Raw genomic sequence first — 25,210 nt, 5'->3', positions numbered from 1 at the left:
AGCGTGTCCAGCTAACTGGCGTACTACTTTATAGAGATAAGCGTGTTACTTCCAATGCCAAGAGGCACATCATCAGATAACTACATAGGGTGGGGTTACAGGTCACGATGAAAATAAAGCCTTGTTCACGACAAGCACATCCAATCAAAAATATTTACCCACTGAGAAGTTGTGAACGTTTGTCATAATTCGGGAGAGATGTGACTCTGGGATTAAACCGGGAGAAGGCAATAATATAAGGGAGTCTCCCGTGATATTCGGGAGGGTTAGAAAGTATGAGCTAACCCTTCCAAATTTCCGGAGATAACCTCTGTGGCTTGCTTACTTCTGTACAACAGCGTGCTGCTGCCTGTGACGCTGTGTCATTCTTCTGAGCATGCGGGTCACTTTCAGGCTGGACAATTCACAGTGGGAAGCTGAAGCTGTGACATGGATGTCACAAAGTTTACACTCTAGCAACCCCAGGTTGGTTAGTCCTCATTCTAAAAGCCTTATTTCTTAATAAGTAATGGCAAAGGTGAAATATTATGCCTGGGACTCATGGGACTTTGCCTGGGTAATCAAATGCATATTTAAGACCCTTTCATCGGGTTCTCATTTTAAAACAAGTCAGCTGTAAACATTTAGAAGTCAGTCGAGACAGCATTTTCAACCTACTCGGGGAGGTAACGTTAGCTTAATTAGGTAGCCAGCAAACAATAGTTGTCATCAGAGTCAATGAATACGAGAAGCTGACTCTGTTTGCCGCTATCTGGAATCCAAAAGTCATTGTTTCAAAAATTACTACGAATTTAGAGTGGTAAATCTGCCACTATTATCATTATAAACTGTATGTGCTGTGCGAGAACAGAAAGCATGACAGACATATTGTCAGTTAAGTCCATTTCTAATCGTGGTCCACTGTGAAATGGAACGACAAAATAGCAGATTTTTGAAAAGTAAAGTCTGCAAATGGAAAGCTTAACAATTTTTAGAAAGCATTACACACGAATCATTACGTATTGAAATACTGTAAACCATGAGGCATTTCATGCTTGTACTTTTATGAAGATTATGCATGAAAAGAGAATCTAAAATTCTGCAGTGGTCTAAATTTTGATACATTTACTCAATTTACTCAGGATTTAATTTGATTTACATTTGCTGGGAATGTTTTTTTTCTAATAATGACATTATGCTATAAATCATATACAGAGAAGCTGTAGTGTCTATTCAGGAAACACACACTTGCTCATCATTCAGATATGACGATTGTAGTGGCGGATGACCATTAACCTTAATAGACAGTGGCTCAATTAGATGGGAAAGAATGGCAGCAGGCAGCAGTTGAGAGGAACGGGGCAGTCACAATAACCTTCTAACGCCATCTTGGTGGGTAAGAAAATTACATGGTCTGACGCCTTTTGAATGAATCACATCTGTGACATTTGGTCCATAGAAAGGTTTTCACACATGGTCTGGTGGCTAGCTACACCCCCGCGCCAGCAACTGAACAACAACCACATGGCTTGGAGAAGAAAAGTTCAAGATTGTTGAGTATGAAAGAGTTACATACTTTCTGGAGCACTTAAAAACAATGGCCGTACACTGTACTTTGCCTATTAATGCTTTATTTGGTTTAGGAAGTTGTGTAGTATGGATGAGTACTGCATCCATGTAAGCTCACATACTCAAGGGAACAACTTAAATTAACTTGTCTTTCACCTAATATGTGCTTCAAAAAACACAGCACATGTTGGTGTTTTCTCAGTTTGCTTGTTTTGAATGTCCCACTTAAATCACTGCAATGCTCCTTCAAGATGGCATGGAATTTAACAAAAAGAACCCCTACTCCTCCATCAACATCTTTGTTTTCCCCTAAACCTACTTCATATTGAGCCTTGTGTGTAAAAGTCGATGAATTCTTTAACCAAGTCTTGATTGGATCAGGCCACTCTGCGCCTGGCAGGGAGAAGATAAGACCTGTTATCTCTTTCCGACAAACCTGCAACCTCCCACCGTCCCCCCATGACTGAACCAGAACAAGGGGAAACGAGAATGAAAGAAAGAAAACACAAAACCCCCCGTCAGAATAGATATGGTGACAATGGTGGTAATGATGCACTGTATGAAAACTCACAAAATATGATGTAGAGATTAAAATATTTTTATATATGTTTTTCAGCCTGTGTTTTGTGTTGTCCTTTTGCACGGTGCAGCTGTTGTTGGGAAGATCCTTAGTAGTGTGCAGTGAATAAAGACTAGTTGAGAGTCAATGAGGGAAATTTGTAACAGCAAATTAGAATAGAGTACATAGTGAGCTAACAATTGCTAACTTTAACATTCTTGCACATTGAAAAATGACAAACTTAGTTACTTGACCAAATCAAGGTCCCTGATACCCTCAGCTACACTGACTGTGTGTGGAAAAGAGGTCTCTGCATGTGTGTTGAGTGACCACTTGTGATCGGTTCTCACTCCCTGCTGTATATGCAAATAAATGAGACAAGAATAACCTTGGGAAAATGATAAACAACATTGTCGTTTAGAAGCGCTTGCCTTGCTCCTCCGTGTACGCTCCCATGTTCTTGTTGAATTTATCAAGAGGAGCATCAAGGATATGGACTTTGAGGAACATCCTACAGCTTGTCTTTATTTTATTTTATTTTATTTTTTTGCAGCTAGCAGTCTGAACCAGCTCCACATAGTTATAATGTAATAGTAGTAATGATGTAACTGGGTCTGCCTATTGAATGTGAGGAGGGGGGGGGGGGGCATTCTACAGCCTGGGTGCCGAGCAGCTGAAGGCACGGGCTCCCATGGTGGAGAGGCAGAATGGAGGGGTGACAAGGAGACCAGCAGAGGAGGAGCAGAGGGAGTGGGAGAGGAGAAGATCAGAGAGATAAATAGGTGCTAGGGCATGGAGGGTGTCTATGAAGATTCTCAGTCATCCAGGTCATAGTTATCCAACGAAGGTTAAAATTCGTCCCTCATCCAAAGGACTTCTTCAGTTCTCAGGCATGGAGGGCTTTAAATGCGTGGAGTAAAGTCTTGAATGTAATCTAGTATTGCACAGCGAGCCAGTGAAGTTTGCAAAGAGATATGTTCAGATGATCTGGTGTAGCTGAGGATTCTTGCTGCAGAGTTCTGAACCAGTTGGAGAGATTAATGAGTTTGGCAACACCAGTGAAAAGAGTGCTGCAGTAGTCTAGACGGGCAGTGACACAGGCATGGATGAGAGTTTCAGTGTTGAAGTGTGAAAGAGAGGGTTGAAATCTTGAGAGATTGTGGAGGTGGAAAAAGGCTGACCGGATGATGGTTTTTATGTGGGATTCGAAGGATTTTATCCAGAGTGACACAGAGGCTTTTTATTTTTGAAGATAGAGTGACCGGGAAACCATCAATAGCGGTAATGAGGTTTTGCTGTTTGGAAAGATGTGGATTTGGAGCTGATAAGAATGACATCCGTCTTATTCCTGTTGACTTTGAGGACATTCATATTCATCCAGCTCCTGATGTCTTGAAGACAGTTGATAAGGGAGATGGGAGTGAGGGAGGCAGTGGGTTTGGTGGAGAGGTAGAGCTGGGTGTCATCTGCATAACATTGAAAGTTGATTTTGTGCCGTTGCATGATCCTCCCCAGTGGTTGGAGGAATGTGATGAAGAGGAGAGGGTCCAGCACTGAACCTTGGGTGACAAAGCTGTTCCAAGCTTCTTTCTCATTACTAGTGAGCTTAGTGTGATTTACTGTATAATCGTAAATTTAAAAAAACTGTTCACTTCTAAATCTTTTATAGTCGTTGTTGTATTACTTTAGTATAAATACCTGTGAATTTGGATTCATATGTTGTTTTTTTCTGATGCATTGTTTCAATTTTCCAACTCAGGTTTGCTTTCCCAAAAGAGAAAAACTCCAAAAACAGTCCAGAAATTGTAATCAAAAGCCATGTGGTGGAAATGGTGTGTTATTATCGGTCACAGTTGGTAGTAAAAATATAACAAACCCTCCAAATTTCTACCTGGATATGTTACATCATGGAGCACCGTCAGCTTCATGTTGGTGTTGCTCTGGAGCTCATATCAGCAGACTGTAGAGGGTCACACATGTGAACGTTGCGTAAGACTAAGCATATTAAATAATTTAATAATGTATGCATTACGAGGAAAAAACTCATCAGACTGTCTTATCTCAGATCATACCACGACTTGTTTGTATTTGTCATACAAAGTGGACCAGTAAATTAAGGGAGCGACAATTGCAGAAAATGCAAATAGCAAAAAAAGTTGGCCCGTGCACATGGCTAGTAAAGGCCCATCATAAAAGCAACTTATGTTTACGCAATCCATATGTATCCACTTGAATGAATAATGCTTATACACCCCTCCATGCTGCATACATAAAACAAGTTCAATATTTCAAAAGGTGTCGACCTTTCACCAAGAATCTATATATAATAAACATATCATTAAAACTGTGTTGCATTGTACATATTTGTTGTTAGAGTATTTTTTAGAGCATCTTGTTTCTATTTGAATTGTAATTTTTCTATTCTATTTTTTCATACTGAAAATAAAGATTAAGCGAGCGTTTTTCCCTACTGCTCCATAGGAGGTTTCTGTCCTCCCTTCCAGGCAAACTCTGGCTTTCTTTTTATTTCCTCTTAATGTGTTAATTGTATGTCCCAAACACCAAGACAAATTACTTGGTAATAAAAGATATTCTGATATATATGAAATATTATAAATAACAACAATAATACGTAATTTGTATAGTAATAATAAATAAGTACTATTCAAAATGAACTGGTCCAGAGTTCACTTGACAGTGGTCTGATCACTTTATATAAATTCACGTTCACTCCTCTCGTTTTTTTTTTTTGTAAAAGTCAGAATGAACATGAAGCGGACCAGAACAAAAATGCACCCAATGTATAATTTTTTCCCCCAATTCCCACCAAATGAACTGAACCACACTTGCTGTTTTTATACAATATACAGGAATAACAGGGGATTTAAAGGTGCAGTTCACTCTTTGACCATTTTATGGAAAACAAAAATAGAACAAAAAAAACCCTCCCAAGAACCAGAAAACACACAAACAACATCAACAACAACAAAAAAAAAACACACACACATCCTTACCCAAGCCCTGGCCGTTCAAACAGACATTGAATTAGTCAGGGAGAGTCTGCAGTTCAGGGCAAGTGGACATTCTGATAAAGTTTGCAGACAGTTAGCTTAAAGGAGAAGGTGGTCAATTTCCTTAATGCAAGTAGGCTAATTTAAGCCACAACAACAGCAAGACATAATATCTGTCTTTAAAGTTTGGTGGCACTATCTCAAATTCAAATGTTATTGTTTGTTTTTGTTTTTCTGGTTGTTTCGAAGCAAGATAAAATTAGAATCTGTTGTGGTTCTGTCTAATTTACTGTTTAGCTATCAACCATTTCCCACAGGAAAAGTCTTAATGAGTATTTAATTAAATGACATTGATTCATTTGATGGAGGAAAATCTGCGTCATGGATCAGACAATGAGATCAGACAAAGCCATGTTTCTCGTTGTTTCTCAGTCCTTGTTCCAGTTACTCACTTTGTGTTTTACACACAATCTCTTGTCTCTATCATGTCACACTACTTTCAGATGGTGCTGTGTGTTACCTCTGCAGAAACCCAACATTTCTCTGAGGTGTTGTTTGGCTCAATTAGTGATGAACTAGCTGCATTCGGCTCCACAATTCTACCTAATTGCTCATTTAGCATTTTGTGTCTCTTTTCAGATTGCCAAAACACCAGAATGTGTAATCAGGGGTGGGCACTCGATGAGGCGAGGCAAATAAGTCAGCAGTGCAGACCATCATTACTGTGTGGGTGATCATCTGATGCCACTGAGTTTATTTCCTCCATTTAGTTTGGTCACTGAAGATGGAGGAGAGAGTAACTTTGAACTGAAGGAGATATACATCCGATGACTGTCTCTGCTCTCATTATTACGCACTATCTGCTCTTTGTTAATTTGGTTTGTGTGCTGATTCCACATTATTTGATCTGAGCCCAGTTGGGCTGAGTTGAGTTGAGTCAAATTATTTAATTCTTTCTGGTCCATTTCTGACAACCAAGCCACCGCCACAGCCTATTAGTGTTAATTACAACACTGTTTGTCGTCCCTTAAGACCATCTATGGAAAATGTATCATTCACTTCATTGTGATTGTGATTCATTGTGTCAAGTAATTATGCGTACAAGGCAATAGAAAGCATACTCTTTGCAGTGAAGTTGGGTCCATTAAGAACGGTGAGCTTTCGGCGATCACATATCATATGGCTGCTTTAAATGAACAATTTCATTTACTTTTAGCAACGAATGGTACAATTTCAAGTTTCAATGCTTCTGACGCTATACTAATGTTTCTAAAGTGCTTTGAGGTGCATCATGATATGACACACTGTGTGAATAGTTGGGCAGAGACGTTAGATGAGTGGGCACTGAACCTGTGACGTCTTGATTATGGGTCTTTTAGATTACTTGACCAAGCTGCTGTCCCTCCTCTGATGGTTATCTACTAATGAACCACTGACTTGAAAAGACACTTCACCGAGGTGAGGCTTTAGCAGTGAGCTCATCACACATAAGCTGCTCTTAATAAGAACTGTTTCACATTTTGGGACACACACTTATTTGCTTTTAGTTAGATGAGATGACGGATGCTACTCTCATATCTGTTCCTTGAATATGAAGCTGGAGCCAAGAGACAGTTAGCTCAGCACAACGACTGGTTGAGAACAGCTAGCCTGGCTACCTGCAACTCTAAAGTTCACAAATTATATGCTATATGTAAATGTAAATGCTCTGTATTTGTATAGCGCCTTTCTAATCTTTTCAACCACTCATAGCGCTTTCACACTATATCTGCATTCACCAGTCATACACATTCATACACTGAGCCTAAGTGCTCAAACAGAAACTAACATTCACACACATTCATACACTGGTGGAACAGTCTATTGGCTCAGAACTGGGAAGAAGGTGTATAAGCACATTGGCCAAAATGTCAAACCTTTTCTCAAAAACTATAAGAAATGTCCGTTGGCCTGTCCGATAGAAAAGCAGAGCTTATTTGTTGGTGTTCGTATATATATGTACACAGACACAAGAGGTAGACCTCCTTGCCGATTTTAGATTCCATCTCATAAATCCTCTGTTGACTTAAGGAAACCAAACATGATGCACACAGCCTGAGACAGGAAATACTCTATAAATAGTAAAATAACCCACCAGGTTGACATAAATCCTCATGAGGAATGACCACTTGACAAACCCGTATTAGGGTCACTTCATGTCCCCTGAAACTGACCGCGTTGCCCTTGTTCTTCAGCACCATCCTCAGGCCACTAAATGGGGAAATACCCTAGGTGTGTCTTGGAGGCTCATGTTGGCGCAACACCTAGAAAGTCACATTTTATGATGATTTTTCCTACTTTGTCACCCAGCTGTACATTATCAGTGGACAGAAGGTGTACTACCCACTACAAAAGTGTGGTAGATGGTGGTAAAATAAATAATAAAATAAATAATCCCTTCAGGATCACACAATTAAATGTTTAATCTAATTTCACTATACTATATTTCATTAAAGACACCAGTGAAAGCAAATCTTTCACAATTAGAAGTAAAGTGCACGTAGTTTGAGACATTTACGCTCAGTACACACATGCAACTAGTAATTCCATAGCAGGTTTGATAAATGATCAGCTAGATGATCAGTGAATGTGTGTATGGCTGCTTGGAGTCCTACTTTGCTCTAAATATCAAATACGCTGGTAAATTTAGGGGAATAAAGTTTGTTATACTTAAAATTAAAAATTGACAAACTTTTTAAGGAGACTTGTTTAATAGAAATATGCTGGCCTTCACCCCCTGATAATAACAGTTTACTTTAACTTTAATGTCAATATTTCTGTACATGTGCAGGTGCGTATTACGTAGGTAAAACATTACCTTCGCACTCAACATTCAACACTACCTCTCTCCTATTACAATATACTCTTTTTAAACTTAAACTTAATTTAATTTAATGAATTATTAAAATATCTGACTGTATCTGTATTGTAATGGGTCAGAGTCGCAGGATACTCAGATGTCATCAATAAAAGGGTCATTTCTGAATTTGTCTGACATTTATTATAATTGCTATCATCATTATTATTATTCATACTATTAAGCACATATTTGTGCTCTCGTTGGTCTTTGTTTAGAAATGTGATTCAGTATTTAGAGTGAAATCAAATTCAAACAAGACAAAAAAAGCATGTTGCTGTGTGTACTAAGCCCGTGACTTTGTACACTTTTTATCTCCTATATGCTCATGGCCAAAGTGAAGTAACCCTAATCAGAGAGAAACAGAACGCATCCTCCTGATAAAGAAGGCTGGACAGATGCATAATAAGAAACTCTGGAACTCACGCTCGTCGTGATTCTTTTGTTTCCAGCACTGATTATTGTTTGTGAGCAGAATGACAGTAATACAGTCCTGCCACTGCCTGAAGAAAGGTTGGGGGACATCTGGCTGTCACTCCCACAACATGGCGGAGGAGTGACAGCCAGATGTCCTCCAACCTCTCCTCAAAAGAACACTGCACATAAATGCAACATTTTCTTTTACAATTTTTTTAACATGGGGAGTAATAACTGGTAGTATGTAGTTACAAGGAATAATCAGCTTAAAGGCACAATTAAATGGAAAACAGGACTTAGTGGCCTTGTTTGCCAATTATTATTATTTTTTTGACTATTGACTTCAGAGTGTAAAACAAAACTTGACTTTGGCAAATACATGTTTAGACTGTCCTGACATATTAATAAAGTGAGAAAGAAATATTAACACTGGTAGGCTCACAGTAGGCTGAATATATTCTGTGGATATGTTAGGGTAATGCCCAGTACAACGAGGGAGTTTAAAAAAGTCTCTCTGCAGATGTGTATAGCTGGGAATAAGGTTAGATCTGATAGAGATACAATATAATATGCATTAATTCTGAGTGTGATGTGAAAACATCCAGTGAGAATGGACTTTTCAGTGAAGTAGGAGGCATCTTGCGCCCGACTGTTAAACTTTTGAAATTTTTGCATATTCATACATGTTGGAAATTTCAGTGAGGGGAAGGAGTAGATGTAATTTTAAGAATTTGTAACAAGGTCATATCAAACCTGCCTTAAAAGTATCTGAAGGGGATCTTTGAATTATATACCAAAATATATTTCGTCTGCAAGTTACATATTAGAAGTGTATTTTTTTTAATAAAATTTCTAAATGTTGTTTTCATTAACTTAACCAGAAAAAAAACCCTGTAAATACCATAACCCTCACTATTAGATGGATAGATGTATAGATAGATAGATAGATAGATAGATTCCTCCATTCCTCTGTTTTCATTTATCTTCCCTTTTCCTCTTTATTCTGTTTCCTCTTCTTCCATTATCATTTATTTTATTTTTACACTTCTCCAACTCACCCTTCCTCTTTTCTCCATCCTCCATCTTCTCTCTTTCAATAATTTCCCCCCCTTCTACTTTTATTTCTCCTGCCATTTTTCTCCATTTCCTTCCTCTTTCTCTCCTCCTTCCTTTCCCCAGCTACTTTCACTAACTCCCATCTTTCTGTCCTCCTTGCCACCCTGCCTCATGCCCTGTCCCTGCTCTCAGCTTCGTTCTCCTCCCTTCTTTTCTCCGATTTCCATCCCTCTCTCCCTCCCTCTCTCTCTTTCTTTCTGTGGTGAAAGAGGGAGTTTTGAAAGAGAGAGAGAGAAGCAGAGGAGGAGGTTGAAGGGGAGGGGTGGGACCCTATAAGAGCAGCTGGCTGCAGCCTCCACGTAGCCAGAAAAACCACACTGAGATAGAGGGAAGGAAACGTACGCTGACGAACCTCAACCTGCACCCAAGGGACCCTTATAGGCACCCACAATCTCAGCCCAACACAGGTAAGAAGACTCTGGGGAGATGGAGGAGGAAAAGAAATGGCTTGACCTCTGACCTTTGATATAGATTTGCCTTTTTGTCACGTAAGTAATCACTGACATTTTGTTGCATTTGTTCATGGATTGGCGGGCAGGTAAGAATGATCATATATACTGTGCAAAAAGCCCCATTGGAGTCATACTTGCCAAAAAGTGAGAATGCAGTTTTAAATAGCTTTACCTTTATGTTGTATCAATCAGATTTGGAGTTCCCAATAAATGACTCCAATTCAAGTGTGAATTCCCAGTTAGTTAAATCTCTACCAACATGTTTGTAAGCTGTTTTCAGCCTTGTTAAGAGTAACACTTTCTCCTACTTGTCTATCATCCCACGCCTGCTGTGGGGTCCCAGGTTAATCGTTGTGTCTACTGTCGCAGTGCTGTGACTCTCTGACCCTGGCAATCCTTGTAATCCTTGAGTGCTTGCTCAGTTGACTTTGATCAAAGGATTTCAACTTTATCTATTGTGGACCTCGGTGACAGACAGAGCGAGTGAGGTTAATGTTTCAGGTCACTGTAGTTAACAAACCACTTATTTTGTGTTTCATAGCTTCAATGCACTACTTCCCCAAGGTTAAAGACTTTGAGTGGGTTAAAATCGTAAAGCAGCGGAGATGTACACACTACAGTGCAGCGAGCGTGAGGTGAAGACGCTCCCTTCCGAGGACTACACATGCAGTTTGTTTTGTCAGTGCGTTGATATTTAGTCAAGAGGAAAAGGTCATACATCCTGATTAGTCATTAATCGTTAAGGCCTGACTGCTGCACTCTAGTGGGTTCCATGAATGAAAGCTGCTGCGTGTTTGTGTTGACACTGTAGCTTAAGAAACAGAGTGATGAAAGGTAATTTGGGTGAGTGCACATTGGTTAATCATGGTCAGATTTTCTCTGGCTGACTTCATCTGAAGATTATTTTTAGGTTTTCAAAGGCATGTGCCTGAAGGTAATGGAGTCAGTGTTTTGGCACACTTTGTTGGCATTACCGAGCCAAAATTTGTCTAATTCTAAAGGTTTAAATTATGAAGAATGAAATACTCCTTGAACAATAGGTGATGTGAGTTTTCATTTAATGATTGATGTTGTAATGTGAAATTAAACTTATTTTTAAATGCAGTGTCTCAGGTTTCACTGACAATAAATATGAATAAATCTCGGGATGGTTTTGTTGTTGACATTCAGAACCTGACTACCAGACAAAAAACAAAAAGATGCCCAGTACAAAAAGGAAAGAGAAAAGGTCAATGACAATAATGATAATGGATTTTATTGATCACATCTAAAGCATCTGTCCACACCTTAGCATGGCATTGCAGACCCCTTTGCTCTTTATGAGCCACAACCCCTGTTATTCTTCCAATGTTGCATTAATGAAGTCATATCAGGCTGATTCATTATCATTATTTAATATTGTAGTGCTCCTAGTACAAGTAGTAGTTGCAGCATTTTTATTTCTTTAGTAATAGAACCTGCTTATATTATTTTCCTTATGCCTTCAGGCATTTATGTGTGAAACTATTTTCTAAGCTGTGAGGAAATGTTTCTGAAGTTAATAAACTTTTAGATTGGGTGTCACCTTTATATTTTACATTCAGTAATTAACATAGTGTTTTGTTTACCCTCTGGCTCACTTTTCATTTGACCTTGAAAGAAACTCCATAAACAAAGGCTCTGATCAAAATGGATTATTGTAGGCAAGCTGTTACAAAAAGGCTCTTTCAACCACGGATGATAGCTAATTTGAAAGTGCATGTGTCTAGTTATAATTATCTGAGCAACAAAAGCTTCTTGCATATCACCAGAAAGAAGTCGATGTAGATCTACAGATAATGCTCGGGCTGAAACTGTGTAATTTTGATATGATTCAGAGAAAACTAGAGGCTGCTTTCTCATACCTTAGGCAAATACTCAAAGTATTCCTGTGACTGCAACAGATTTGGGAAACTGTAAATGTACCGCTGATCAGCTTTGAATTATGTTCTAGCATTGTTGTGTTGGCTGGTTGAAACAAGGCAATTCATGTGAGGCTTTACGGGGGGAACCCAGAGTAAATACCTGAGTATGAATTTATATAGTATGTTAAATGAAAGTTTAATGTAGAAATTGAAATTTGAGAGGCATAAGTTCTGCAGAAATTAAAGCTGTCATACCAAGTTGATTTTAGTTAAATACACTTCATTATTCAGAGATGACCAGATAAAACAGTTCTATTTTCTTAGCTGGATTGTAAAACCATCCTGAAACACGTCAGCTGTTGGTGACGAATGTTCTGTGTTGTTGTTTTATGGACAATTTCATTGAGTTCCTGTGGATAGATGGCCAAACAAAGATGAGGTGATGATGGCACACGGGACTGAGAGAGAGATGAGATTTCAACACCTACGATAATAGAATTTCAAACAGTAAATGTTTGAAATATCTAACACAACTCTTGTGAACCTTTTGGTGCCAGTACCTCAGCGACAAAGGGCAAGGTCTCCTTTCTGTTTCACTATTAGACTCGAAGAAGACTATCGGAAGCCTCTATAATGCAATGAGAAGAGATCAGTTGTGTTTTGAGGAAAGAACGCCATTTCTCGTTTATTTTAGGGACTCAAAATACCACAAATGCCGTCATTCTGTCCACCTACACACATGAAACAACTGAATGCACCAAGATCATGCGCTCTATGTCAGGGTTGGCAAAAGGCATCTGGAAATTATTGTTACCTGATGAAGGAATCAAAGAACTGAAGAAGCCTTTTGGCTAATAGGCCTAAAGTCCCCTTCTTGGATAACTATGACCTGGAGGACTGAGAATCTTCACAGACATGTTACCTGATGAAGTAGCACTGCCATACAGGAAGTTATATTCTATACATGTCATCCAACAGGGATAGCAGCTTGTTATGAATTAAACTGATGAAGAACTGGTAGTCCCCGCGACCTGATCCCGGATAAGCGGATGAAGATGGATGGATGGAAGAACTGGTAGTCACTGTGGAGTTAGTGAGACATAAATTTACTCTTACAAAATCCATCCCATCTGCAGACAGAACACGAGAAGAAGATAAATCCATACAGAGCATGTGGTCCAAAATGAACCTTAATCTTAACAAAAAACACATTGAACAAAACATATCTCAGTCATGTGTCTCATGGCTTAAAAATACATTTTAATCATCTCCTGAGTAAATTATTTGCTTTACTCCACAACACAGCACACCTTTATTAGCTTTATGGATAAACTTCGTTTACCCCAGGAAACCATTCTCATTCAGAGGCTGGATGGGGGAAATGGAGGGAGGATAAGAAGTGCTGGATTACAGGTCACACGACAAAATGCTAGTGTGTACAGCTCTTGTGGCTGCACTGAACTAGCTGTGAACATGTGGACTTAATCCAAGGATTCAATGTTCCTAACACAGCGGGGTCCGCCATCCATCCTTTTGTGCTGGGAGGATTTCACAGATCCTTCTTCATGTCTCCTTGCTGCCCCCCAGTGTGCTCCTCTTTCTCTCTTCCTGTTTTGGTATCAAAGGAGAACTGACTCCTGTCAGATGCAGTTGCACTCAATTTAATTCTTGGGGCAGAGATAGATGTACATTTTCTTTTGCTGTTGACAATTACAGGATTGTTCTGTGTAGCAGAGGAAAAATATCAGAGCTGAAAGGCCCTGGCCTTCTGTACTGTAACAAAGAAATCCTCTGTAGCCCAAATTTGGAAATCATAAACAAGGCTAAATTAATGATTTCTCTTTTATCATGATATTTTAAATCCAGAAGATGAAATGTTCATAAAACCTTCCCAGAGCGTTGTGACATCATAGTCTATGGGACTGGCAGGATGGGCTCAGGGGAAAAAAACACCACCACCAAGCTAATTAGCTAAAATGAGCAACAAAGTTTGAAAAAAACAAAAAAACATTCACATTAAACTCCTAGTTAACATTCAGATTTGGAGATATCGGGAATTGCTGACTGGACACAACAATGTTACCTGATTTTACTAGATAGTATCATGTCACTGCAATCGTGCACTCACCTGACGTCGTTTCAAGCTCACAGGTCTGGAGAAAAGCCCATAAAAAAAACAAGACCTTTGGAATCCTTTGGCAAAATTCAACTGCCTCAATACTTAAAAATATCCTAACACTGTACGTTTAACTCAGCTTAGCCACATAATAATTATGTATTTAATACAAGGGGGAAAACAGAGGACAAAAAAATGACGGGGCTTCACCTCATCTCAAAACATAAACAAAACAAATCAATATGAAATTAGTCTGAGATGAGATAAGTCAAAATGCCCACTCTGCAGACACATCTGTGAGCTGACATGACTTCTGACCAGTTGTTGTTGGATGGATAAATTAATAGGTGGTGGCCATTAAGGCTAAGTGTTTAATAGATTTAATTGATATTTTCTTTGTATCAATGGGAAATAATTTACTGTAGGATTTGGCCTTCGAGGCGACTCTTTCACAGTTTCGCCAATGGGGTGATTATTCACATCTTGATACAAAAATAAAGCAGATGTTGCTCTACTTTGAAGTAACAGGTAAAATAATTAGTGTAAAACAGCCTTTTATTTTTTATTAAGTAGAACTTGTGACATGAATTCCTACAACTAAGCCCCTTGTGGACTTTTTTTGGTACTAGTAGTTTTGTGTGAAATACAAAGAGTGAGAGTGAGAAAGTGTATGACAGAGGAAGGGGGAGAGAAAGAGCGTGAGTGGGTGCGAAGTGGCAGAAAGCAAAAGAGAGTTAATGACAGATAAATTAGTAGGCAGATCGTGTTTGTAGGTAGTGACAGAGAAGATTAATATATAAATTAGATTTTATCGTTTTAATGAGCTTGATTGGTAATATAGATCTACTGTCCTGAAATGTGTCACACCAGTGACCACTCTGCCATTTTACCAGTTAGCTATCAATATTAAAACAAAGAGCACAAGTATTCTGAGTGGGTCTGGGACAAGCTGTCAGTCAAAGTCACTTTTCTGACAGATCAAGTAGTCTGCCATCTGGCTCTAGGCAGAAGACTAAATAACATTTAATTACCTGTCAAACTGACTCATCAGCTAACAAAGCCAACATCACAAATACACACTAACTACTCAACACTCGTTTTCTTTTATATTCTGGCCCTTTCTCTTTTAAGGTCTCTTTTAAGTTATTGATGTTCAGTTTAATGTAAAGCTATCAAATTAAAGGCTGTGGTTTTTAAGGTCATTATGCAGTTGTGCAGAATCATTTTTCATCACACAAATTTTCAGATGCATTCAGGCTTTTGATATATTAAAATTCAATAATGGAAAAGTCACAATTTTGTACAAATAATTGGAGAAATGAATAAGGACTTCATTTGCATACTGATATAGACTGGGTTGGAACTACATTGCACCTTTAAATTAGATTTAACTTGAGTTATAAAAGACCACAATTTATAATTTGATGCAAACCAACATACCACAGAATACAAATTAGTCACTATTGTCCAACATCATAATTTTTGCTGTTCTTGCACAGGCAGATCTACAGCAGATCTACGACCGGAGTCAGATAGAAACCACCCAAAAAGTAAGAGTCACAGCACCAGTACATGCTGTACTGATGTGAATTTGACAATGCTGTGGATATTACATTTAAGTTACGTAATAATCTGCAGTGCAGCTTTTAAAAATAAAGAACTGCAAAAAGGATGCACGCTGCTCCTCCGTTCAACCATGTGTGAATAATCCGGCTTTAAGTCGTTCTTTGGGCTGGGAGTAATTTATTTTGTACTTCCTGTTCTTGATGAGAAAGTGGCAATAATGGAGAAAAATAATGGTGGAAACAGTTGATAACACTGTGAGCCAGTTTGAGAATTTTGTTCTTAGTATTGTGAGTTGTCGGTTGACGAGACTATGAATCAGTTAAAGTACTTATTCATGGTTGACTAAGCAAACTTTTAACATGTTTAGTACTTTTTCCACTTAACAAGGCAAAGCTTGCAGAACTTACAAACAGTGGTGCATATAGATACTTTCCAACCCTGTGCTGAGTTTCCCACTTTGTGTCATTTCACTTATCATTTGTTTTTGGTTTCCACTGCTCCTTAGGTTGCAACTTGGATAAGATTTTTTTCAGGTAGCAAAACAGGTCAAATGTTCATGGCTCATGTGGTCACATAGATGGTAACAGGTGACATGTTGAGCCTGGATGAGAGATGTGCTATGGACAGGTGTTCTTTTCTTCTAAAAGATGGTTTTTACTCATCCTCTACTGAACTGTAAGGCCCCCCATTAGCAGTGCCTCAGCGCATCACCAGACAGTAATGACTTAATTAACTGTTAATTTAGTGGTTAATCAGTTAATGGAAAGCAGAGTAATTGGGTTTTAAGGGCTCTCAAGAGAGAACCTGGCAGACGTCAGTATAAGACCACAGAAAAGATGAGTCGTTGAGTCCAATCCATTTTCACAGAGCTTTTAACTTTATGGACAAGGTGACAGAAAAACAGATAAAGACTACATTCAGTGTAGTGTGTACCTGTGTGTGAATGTCTGCTTGTGCACATATATATGTAATATCCTGATTGAGGCTTGAGTGACTGCAGCCAGGCTGTACGGATTCTGTGTTGGTACTTGACTGAGTTAGAAACTGCCAGTATTCAACTTGGTTGACTGTTCCCTGCATTCACCCCCAAGTAGGATTTTAGACTGCTCCTTAAACTAAGGACAGCTGTCAAAACATATTCTATGGTTCATGTTTATTCATCTTTCACAAAGTTAAGATTACAGTGGTGGAGAATTTTCCTACACTGCCTGAACCCTTGCTGTAAGCATATAAACATCATGTGAACCTGAACAAAACCTAGCGTTAAATCCTGTTGCTTTTTTAGCAAAACTATAATACCATATAATATCAACTATTGGAGGGACTGCTGTAAATTTTCTGATATATCCTTTGGTGATACTCTGACATTTCTCCTAGCAAAACTATGAGGTTGACATGTGGTTTTGTTTTAGTGTCTCAGCAACTTTTGGGTCATCAGCAAAACTTTCTCCACTACTTTGGTTTAGGATCAAATATTTACAAAATCATTATCATTTCTATCAGCCTCATCTGATTATTTTGATGAAGAAATGTTAGCATGCTAACATGCTAAACCGAAATGGTGCTAAATATGCCTAAGTAGGCTACTGCCACACAGAGCTGCTAGCATGGCTGTAGATGGTTAGTCTAGTTATGTCATAATAGTTTGACAGCATGAAGGTACTTTTATTGCCCTCATTCATTTTGAAATGAAGTCAGTGACAGGAGGATGAAGAATGAGGTGCATTTTGGACAAATGAACACACCCAAGCTGTTTGTCTAAATCTACTGCCATCTGCCAATGTTGTCCCGCCCTTAGCTGTCCCACAATGTTCCTGCCTAAAATGGCTTTACACTGATCTTTTGTCCTTCTCTGACACACCCATCCTCTTTCCTATCCGACTAAAGACAGACTTGATACACACTTCTATTGTTTGCACACTAGAAGACTGATTAATTTTGATTAATTTTGCAGAGCTGCCATTTTATGCTTAGTTAGAGATTGGGATGAACTCTTGTGCAATTACACTTTTATCAGTTTTTAATTACTCTGAATAAATTCCAATTTTCATTATGAAGTAGCGTTTGATTGAAGACAAATTACTTTTACTTTCTGCAATGTCAGTTTAATAGATAATGACAACCTACAGCTAAGAGAGAAGTGTAGAAGTGTGTATGTGTGAATTTGTCTGTTTTTAACAAAGTACTGTAGAGTGGGCATACACAGTGTGTACATTCGGCGTGTGTGACAATGCATGTACTTGTATGTGTGTGAGCTGCGCACGTTAGTGCTTCTGAATGTTGTGTATGTTTCGTGCATATGAGTGTGTGTGTTTGTCAGCAACAAACAATGACTCAGTTTGTTGCCAGAGGCATTAATTGAGGCATCAATTAAAGGAGTTAACGAGTTTGTTTAATGAGATGAAAACTCTGGTTGTGTTTCTGACGTCAGACTCACCAGACTGGGCTGTTCCTACCAGAAGAAGGTCAAACTATTTTCTTTCACTTTTGTTGTGTTCTTTTTATATCTGCTGTGCTCTCTGTCCGTCTGTTTGTCCATCAGTCTCACTTCCTGTTCCCTTCAACTCACTCCTGTCATTTTTACTCTCCGATTGACCTCTATGACCCTCCTCTTCCCACTACAGTAGTGTTGTAGTCAAGACCAAGACCAGTTCCCTGCATTGCATGGGAAGCAATAAAATGTGGAACGAGATCATAGGTACTTCACAAATTGATCTGAAAGTTCCACATTCCCATTAAAACACCAACATACAAACACTAAGAGCTGAAATCAACGTAAGCATCGCAGGGAGGGGTGACAGTCTTCAGGGTTATTGGTTGCATTTGGAGCAATATGTTTTACTTCCAGTCAAAGTTAAGATGTTAACAAATCAGACAATGCAAAAGCAATTTGTTGATAATCCCAAAGTTATGGTCTTGACTGGTCTTGAAATAAAATCCCGAGTCCTCAATGTCCGAGACCGTGTCAAGACCGAGTGCAAATGTGGTCGAGTCTGAGACGAGACCAAGACCATCAAAAAGTGACCGGTTTTGAGTACTACAACACTACACTACAGTGTCAGAGGCCTGCATGCCTATGAATGCAGATCCCTCCCCTTGTTTGTACATGACATGGCTAGTAACTGGGAAAATGTTTTTAATAATGAATTACCTTTATTTCAGAGCAACAGACCAGAGACAGGTACAACCTGTCCTTTACTGTGATTATGGACACAAAAATACAACTGATATGTAAAAGAGTAAGACGAAAAGATTGATATCAATAGACCTTTTTCATGAAAGACATTTTGACTTGTTGTAGCAGGAAAGGCACAGGAGAAATATCTTTCAAGATGTAATGGTAGCTCAGCTCAGTTCCATCAAGTGTCAAGCCATGACAGTGAGCCAGTACTAGGACCCTGGAGGTAGCTCACATACATGGAATGCGGCTGTTTTTTATGTTATCAGTCCCACCTAGGCTTTTCCTGCTATGACATGACAAACAGTCACCTGTAAAAAGGACTATTTCAGTTTGCATTCACATACAGAGGTAGTTCTCTAGAAAGTGTTAGCTTAGCACAAAGACTTAAGCACAGGGAAACGGCTAGCCTTGCTTCATCAAAGGTGCCATCTAACATCGATCCAATTTACACATGGTTTACATGTAGAAATAGAAAATGGCTTTGTGGCTGAACAAGCAGCTTAACAGTGATCGTTATTGACCAACAACAGCTGTGCCAAATGACTCAATGTAGCATCTCAGAAGCCCAGAGGTGACCCATGCACATTTTCGTAACTCTAAACAAAATAAAGGTGATTTTTGGATGTATTGGTGGCTAGCTTACTAGCTAAGAAGTTACAACATTTACTGTAAATAAAACTGGATTTTCTTTCAGTGTGAGCTACCTGTTTCGTCCTGCTTCCAGTCTTGGTGCTAAGCTAGCTTTTAAACGCATCCTTGACTTGTAATTTGAGTCTGCAATCAATACCCTACCACGATAAACAGCTGTTACTACTTTTGTGAGTTAAAAGGACCTCATTGGGGGGGAAATGGAAACTATAATGTACTTGACATGTTGGAGAATTTTACATAAGCTAGCAGGTCTAGAAAGAGTATTGAAATGTGTATATTCATACAGAACTGTATTTTTCCTTCCTTTCCATAAGTGTCATGTTATTCTGCTTTAAACTTCAACACTTTCACTGTGTTTGACAATTAAGATGTTTAATATATGTTGACACAATATACTGTGTCGGTGTTGAAAAGAGAAACTCTATGATCAGTAGAATATATCAAATTGTTGGACTGAAGAAATGTACTCCTGTCCTGTGTTGTGCAGCAGACGGTGGGACCATGAAGACTGTGGTGACTCTGCTGCTGCTCTGTCTGTGTGATCCTGGACAGAGTGACTGCCAGGCAGACTGCCTGTCCTGCAGCAATATCCTGCCCAAACAGCTCAGTTTCAACACCATGGTGAGGAGTCCACAATCCACGCACACACACACACACACACTGCAGATAGCTCCCACCCAAAACAGATGGGAAAAGCTTCCATTGTGTCTGCTGGTGTTAAAACAAATTAAAACACATTTAGATGTCCCATCTATCAGAGCCATAAAAGTGAACAAATGGAAACTTGAGAGTGAAATAAGTGAAAAACAAATTGTGCTCTGAAATATTTATTAGAAAATCCTCCATCCAGGCAAAACCAGACTGCACAAATACAAAACCTCACACAAATGAAGTCTCTCCACGGGCCTTTTTTGAAAATTTGGTCATAAAATAAGTCGAAACCCCTCACCCCAACTTGCTTTATTCAGCCGGTCCTCCGTCCCTCCTCTTCACTATCTCTGACTCAACAAATGACCCTTTTGGCATTTGAGTTTTAATTTGTTGTGACTAATTGATTCCTGGGGATAGATGTGCGTTTCTCCTCTCAATGCCTCCTTCTCAGACATTTTGGCACGGAACAAAGTGGAAGACATTTAAGTGCACATGGCTTAAAACATAAAACTTCAAATTGTTTGTATAGTCAGTGTTAGGCACTTAGTTCTTTAAAATGACCTCAAGTGAGCCTGTAGAATAGGACCGCTTAAAGCCAGTTGTCTTAGGACACGCACCATGCTGCACGCTGTCTACTGCATGCCTTCTCATGCTTATTTTATTTTCCTCCTCTCCTTTATCACCAACTCTCCTTCCTGGCTGAAAGGCGTTTTACTTGTAAATCAATAAAGGATCAGAACTTCCATGATTAGCCTGCTTCATGGAAACAGTAAATGATACGCTCAAAGCAATGTGGTATTTCATGCATAATTACAATCTTCTGTTATTCTGACAGATACATTCCCCCACATAATAACACACACACACAAACACACACACGCCTGTTGAACCATTGAAGTGGAAGATAGGTAGGTGATACATGAGCTAGAAATCCAGTATATCTCCTTCAGTAGTTCAACACTTTCCACTCAAACAACCCCAGCAAATCAGATGCTTTGTTTAACACATAATGACTTTTTAGATACTGTTTTATACACAAGCTAGATCACTCTCATGACAGACATTTTGAAACACGTGGAACTGATAAGACATGATAACAGTCTGTTTGGATGTTCCAGGACCAGGGCCTGGTCGTGCATTAATTAATGTTACCAGTTACACCTGTGCTTTTCAAATCAAAATATGTGTGCAAAACTATATACCTTTGATGTGGACAAATTGTTCTTTATTTACATTAGTATGCTTACATTTGCTAATCCGTATTAATCATAAAGTATGTTTGAGGCTGATAGAAATGTCTTTAGCTTTGCAGGTATTTGGTCCTATAATTAATAAATTCAATTCACGAAAATAAATTTTGACCTGATGGTGGCACAATTCATCCTGAGGGGAACATGAACTTGTGTATAAAATTTAAAGGTAATCCATCCAATAGTTGTTAAACCACAAATTCTGATCAACATAGTGGATAGACGAACTGTGCCTGACAGACCTACACTGCCATCCCTAAAGCTTGGCTAACAACTTTCCACAGGGAGGTCTGTCTATTTTATGATTTGAAAGAACTGACCTGAACTTATTTCGGAAAGAAAATGAAGATGATCTCTTGTCTTTGTCTCTGCCAGGCGTGTCTCACTGAGTGCGAAGGCATCGTCTCCCCAGCTTTCTACCGGGACTTCTGTCGTAAGGTGCTGTCTTTGCCAATTTCCTCCCTTAGCGGTACCGCGCGAAAAAGATCTCAGGAGGAGGCGGAGGCCCTGTTTCCTGAGGAGGAGGAGCAGGCGGGGGGAGATCTGTTGATACCCTTTGCGTTACAGAGGTTCGATCACGTGACCCAGGCACTTGGGGTGGACGAGAGGGATCTGGGCGGCAAGGGCAGCCAGCTGAACACGGCATATAATTCCCAGAATGCCCTGTCTCTTGAGGATGAGTATGAGGAGGAGGCCGGGCGGGAAGAAGAAGCTGCTGACGTGGCAGCAAGAGGACAGAGTGAGGTAGGGCTGAGTGTCTCCAAGAGGTTTGGCGGCTTTGTCAAAGGGAGACATGGCTACAGGAAGCTAATGTCTCCAGGAAGATCGTACCAGAAGAGGTATGGTGGCTTCATTGGCATTCGGAAGTCAGCCCGCAAGTGGAACAACCAAAAACGTTTCAGCGAGTTCCTAAAGCAGTATCTGGGGATGAGCGCTCGGGCCACTGAGTTCAACAGCATGTCAGAGGACCTCACCCAACAGAATGAAGTTTAGGAGTGCACCTTTAAACCAATGACATAAAACAATTTCCTGATGTATTTTCACTGATCTTGTTTTGTAAATCAATCACCAACATGTCAAACTTTAACTAGTGTCACCAAAGTTGACCCATTGAATCTAAGTTATTTGCCAAAAAGCCCGTAATATGAGACTAATGCTATTGGAGTCCTCTTTGTCTCAAGACATAAGAATTGCTTTGGATGTTGTTTCTGTTTTATATTCTTTTAACTGTGACGCAAGCAATTTGCCTTTAATCAGCAGCCCTTTTTATATACATTCTCGACCAGTTTAACCCTCCAGTGAAAAGTTCAGGTCCCCTAAAAACATCTCAGTCTGACATGTGAGACTTCACAATCTCTGGCATCTTCCAGGCCCCGTGTCCAGCTCCGGGCTCCCTGAGTCATTCAGACCTCCCATTTGGTGCCCCTGTTGGGATGTACCATTTAAACGATCAGGTTTCATTTGATTAGCTGCCATGGCGAATTCTTGGTAGTCCCGCAGTGGTTTGCAGTAAAGTACAGGATTTATTTGACTGTTTAATGTAATGTTCTAGATCTTTAGCATAATCATTGTTTTTCTTATCCCCTGTATTATACAGTATATTTTACCTATTCATTCATGTGCTGGGTCATCTGTAAAAAGTGCTAAATCTTACATGGGGGCATCTGGCTTTGGAGGGTACCTTCCTGTTGAAAATCTGTAAGAACCCTTGCAGGACCACTAGTCTCTTTATTAAACGACCACCTTCTGGCAAAATGCATAATTCAGTCTCTTTTAAAGGACAATACCAGTGGTTTTTCATGTTTTGGCATTATGGTAGGGTAATGTCAGCAGTAATGTAAAGTATACCTCTATGTGATCTATGGTTAATAAATGAAAAAACAAAAACACAGCTAAAAGTAATTTATTTATCACTGTGCCAAAACTGATGCAGATTGAATGAAGAGATCTCTCCTTCAATTTGGTGCAATTGTGAACTGAAATACTACACAACACTCAATATTCATGTATACATACTACTGATCTGTCTGCCAAACTGATGTTATGTACAAGTGCGCATCATCTCTGACTGGCTGTTGTGTCCAGATGATTCCTGTATGTAGAAACAGTTTTCCTCAAACTGAGATGGTGTGAAATGTTTTTGTTGCCCACAATGAGAACTTGTAAATAGCTGAAGTTAAACATGTCAATAAAAATAGTTTACTATTTCCTTTGTGGCTTGTCATGCAGCAACTGATTCTGTGTCTTGAGGTGTTTTGTTCTTAGTATTTACAGTATGTCCAGTGATGGGGGTGGGTTACATTAATCTCTTAACATTTATTTGTTACTTTTAGATTTTTTGGAACTGTTGTCCCCACCTTCCATCCCCCTTCTCTTGCAGGTCTTGTCCTTTCTCTGTGCTGTCTGTTTGTGCCCCCCTATCCCTGTGTCTGCCCCCCTGTCCGGCCCGGTGACAAATCAATACATAATTAGATAAATAATAAAACAAACAAAGGAGTATATTAATACTCTCGTGTTAAAGTAAAATCTGTCTGGCACAATATGGTATCCAGGTCATCATACTCTATACCAGGCTGCTGGGCAGGACAGGTTTAAAAAAACAAAAAAATAAACAAAAAAAAGATTTTTTGGAACCACATTAGTTAGGCCGGTGTTTGTCCTTTCTATTGGATAATGTTTTATTAGTAATGAAGCAGTTATAAATGTTCGTAATACATTAATGAATCTCACTTTCTGATAAGCCATCAAGTATGCAGTTGTAAATGCTAAAAATCTGTAATAATGAGTTCTTATACTGATTATTACATTAATGTGATATAATGTAATGATCTAGTTCACACTCTCTTCCAGTAGGTCAAAGGTCTGCTGGAAGGGTTTACCTGATAAACTTAAGAGCTAAAAATATGTTCATATTATCGGCTGATAACTTCATCTACAAAGCACCAGTAAACAATTTATTAATAGAACCATTAGTTATAACTAATAAAACTATTATTTTATTATATTTATAACCACATTGAATTATGTGTTACTGCCATACAAATATAATCTTGAGAAATACGCCATGACATGCTATACTCAAACCAATGTTGATATTGGTTGCCTGAAAGGTCTATAATTACTTTTAGCCTATTTGTGAACAGATTATTAACCTCACATAAAAATAAATGTGCCTGCTTTCTCAGTTGCTTTGAACAGCCACTGCTGTTTCCAGTGTGAAGTAGAAAAACGTTAATATGTGCTCCCGAGCTCCTTGCCTACTGATCTGGAACTGTACGCACAGCGACAACACAGCAACTAATGAAATAGAGTCCGCTAACACCAAAATAACAACCGACTCACAGCGCAACACAGCCTCCAACACAAACTTCACATAAGGGTAAAAAATAACAAAAATGTGCTGAAGCCCATCAGGCCAAACAGGAATCAGATCGACGTTGGACAAAAACACGATCAAAATCGGAAAGGGGTTTGAGTCAGGAGCTGTGTTCGAAACGGAAGGCAGTTGCCTCGCTGCCTTAATAGACAGGTGCCTCACAAGCCATCACTTTCAAGTGAAGGTGTCTCTGTTTGGTTTCGAACAGCCTCCTAGGGCAGCACTTACGGCAACGCGTAACGTCAGCACTGTCTTGCGTGTCTTCTGGCTGCCAGAAGAGATTCTAGCCTAAGCATCAGTTAAGATGCCTCAGAAATCATACTGAACAAACTTGGTTGGTGACAGTCACAGGCTAAGATGATAATTCAGTGTCTAGTTCTTGCTAACTTCTCAAAAATCGAAGCAAGAAAACTACTAAAAACGTTTAAAAACTTTTATTTGTATACAACGCTTTAATTCAAGTCAACATCGATGCTGTCTTAAAACTGGCTGTTACTGGGGCAGTTTGAAGACATCTTACGCGACAGGAAGATATCA

General features: G+C 39.2%; 1 protein-coding gene across 2 annotated transcripts; it reads left to right on the top strand.

Moving 5' to 3' along the window:
- The first annotated feature begins 9,837 nt into the window (after positions 1-9,837).
- pnoca (prepronociceptin a) lies at positions 9,838-23,525 on the top strand. 2 transcript variants are annotated; one of them, XM_038702225.1, is made up of 3 exons: positions 9,838-9,954; positions 19,884-20,017; positions 21,673-23,525. In XM_038702225.1, exons 2-3 carry the CDS (start codon positions 19,898-19,900, stop codon positions 22,288-22,290), a joined length of 738 nt encoding a protein of 245 aa, XP_038558153.1. In that variant the 5' UTR covers positions 9,838-9,954; positions 19,884-19,897; the 3' UTR covers positions 22,291-23,525. The 2 variants fall into 2 exon arrangements, with proteins under 2 accessions (XP_038558153.1, XP_038558154.1); XM_038702226.1 differs by having other exon boundaries at positions 9,856-9,954; positions 19,887-20,017.
- Positions 23,526-25,210: the final 1,685 nt, after the last annotated feature.

The sequence above is a fragment of the Micropterus salmoides genome, unplaced genomic scaffold (assembly GCF_014851395.1).
Source record: "Micropterus salmoides isolate LMB-PRFRI ecotype aquatic unplaced genomic scaffold, ASM1485139v1 Ms_hic_scaffold_6, whole genome shotgun sequence".
Classification (NCBI taxonomy): Eukaryota; Metazoa; Chordata; class Actinopteri; order Centrarchiformes; family Centrarchidae; genus Micropterus; species Micropterus salmoides.
The sequence above is the reverse complement of the archived record's forward strand: the minus strand, read 5'-3'. Positions and strand labels throughout refer to the sequence as shown.

Coding starts and splice junctions, on each gene's coding strand:
- pnoca (XM_038702225.1), top strand. CDS start 19,898: ATGAAGACTGTGGTGACTCTGCTGCTGCTCTGTCTGTGTGATCCTGGA. Junction 20,018..21,672: donor AGCTCAGTTTCAACACCATG/GTGAGGAGTCCA, acceptor TGTCTCTGCCAG/GCGTGTCTCACTGAGTGCGA.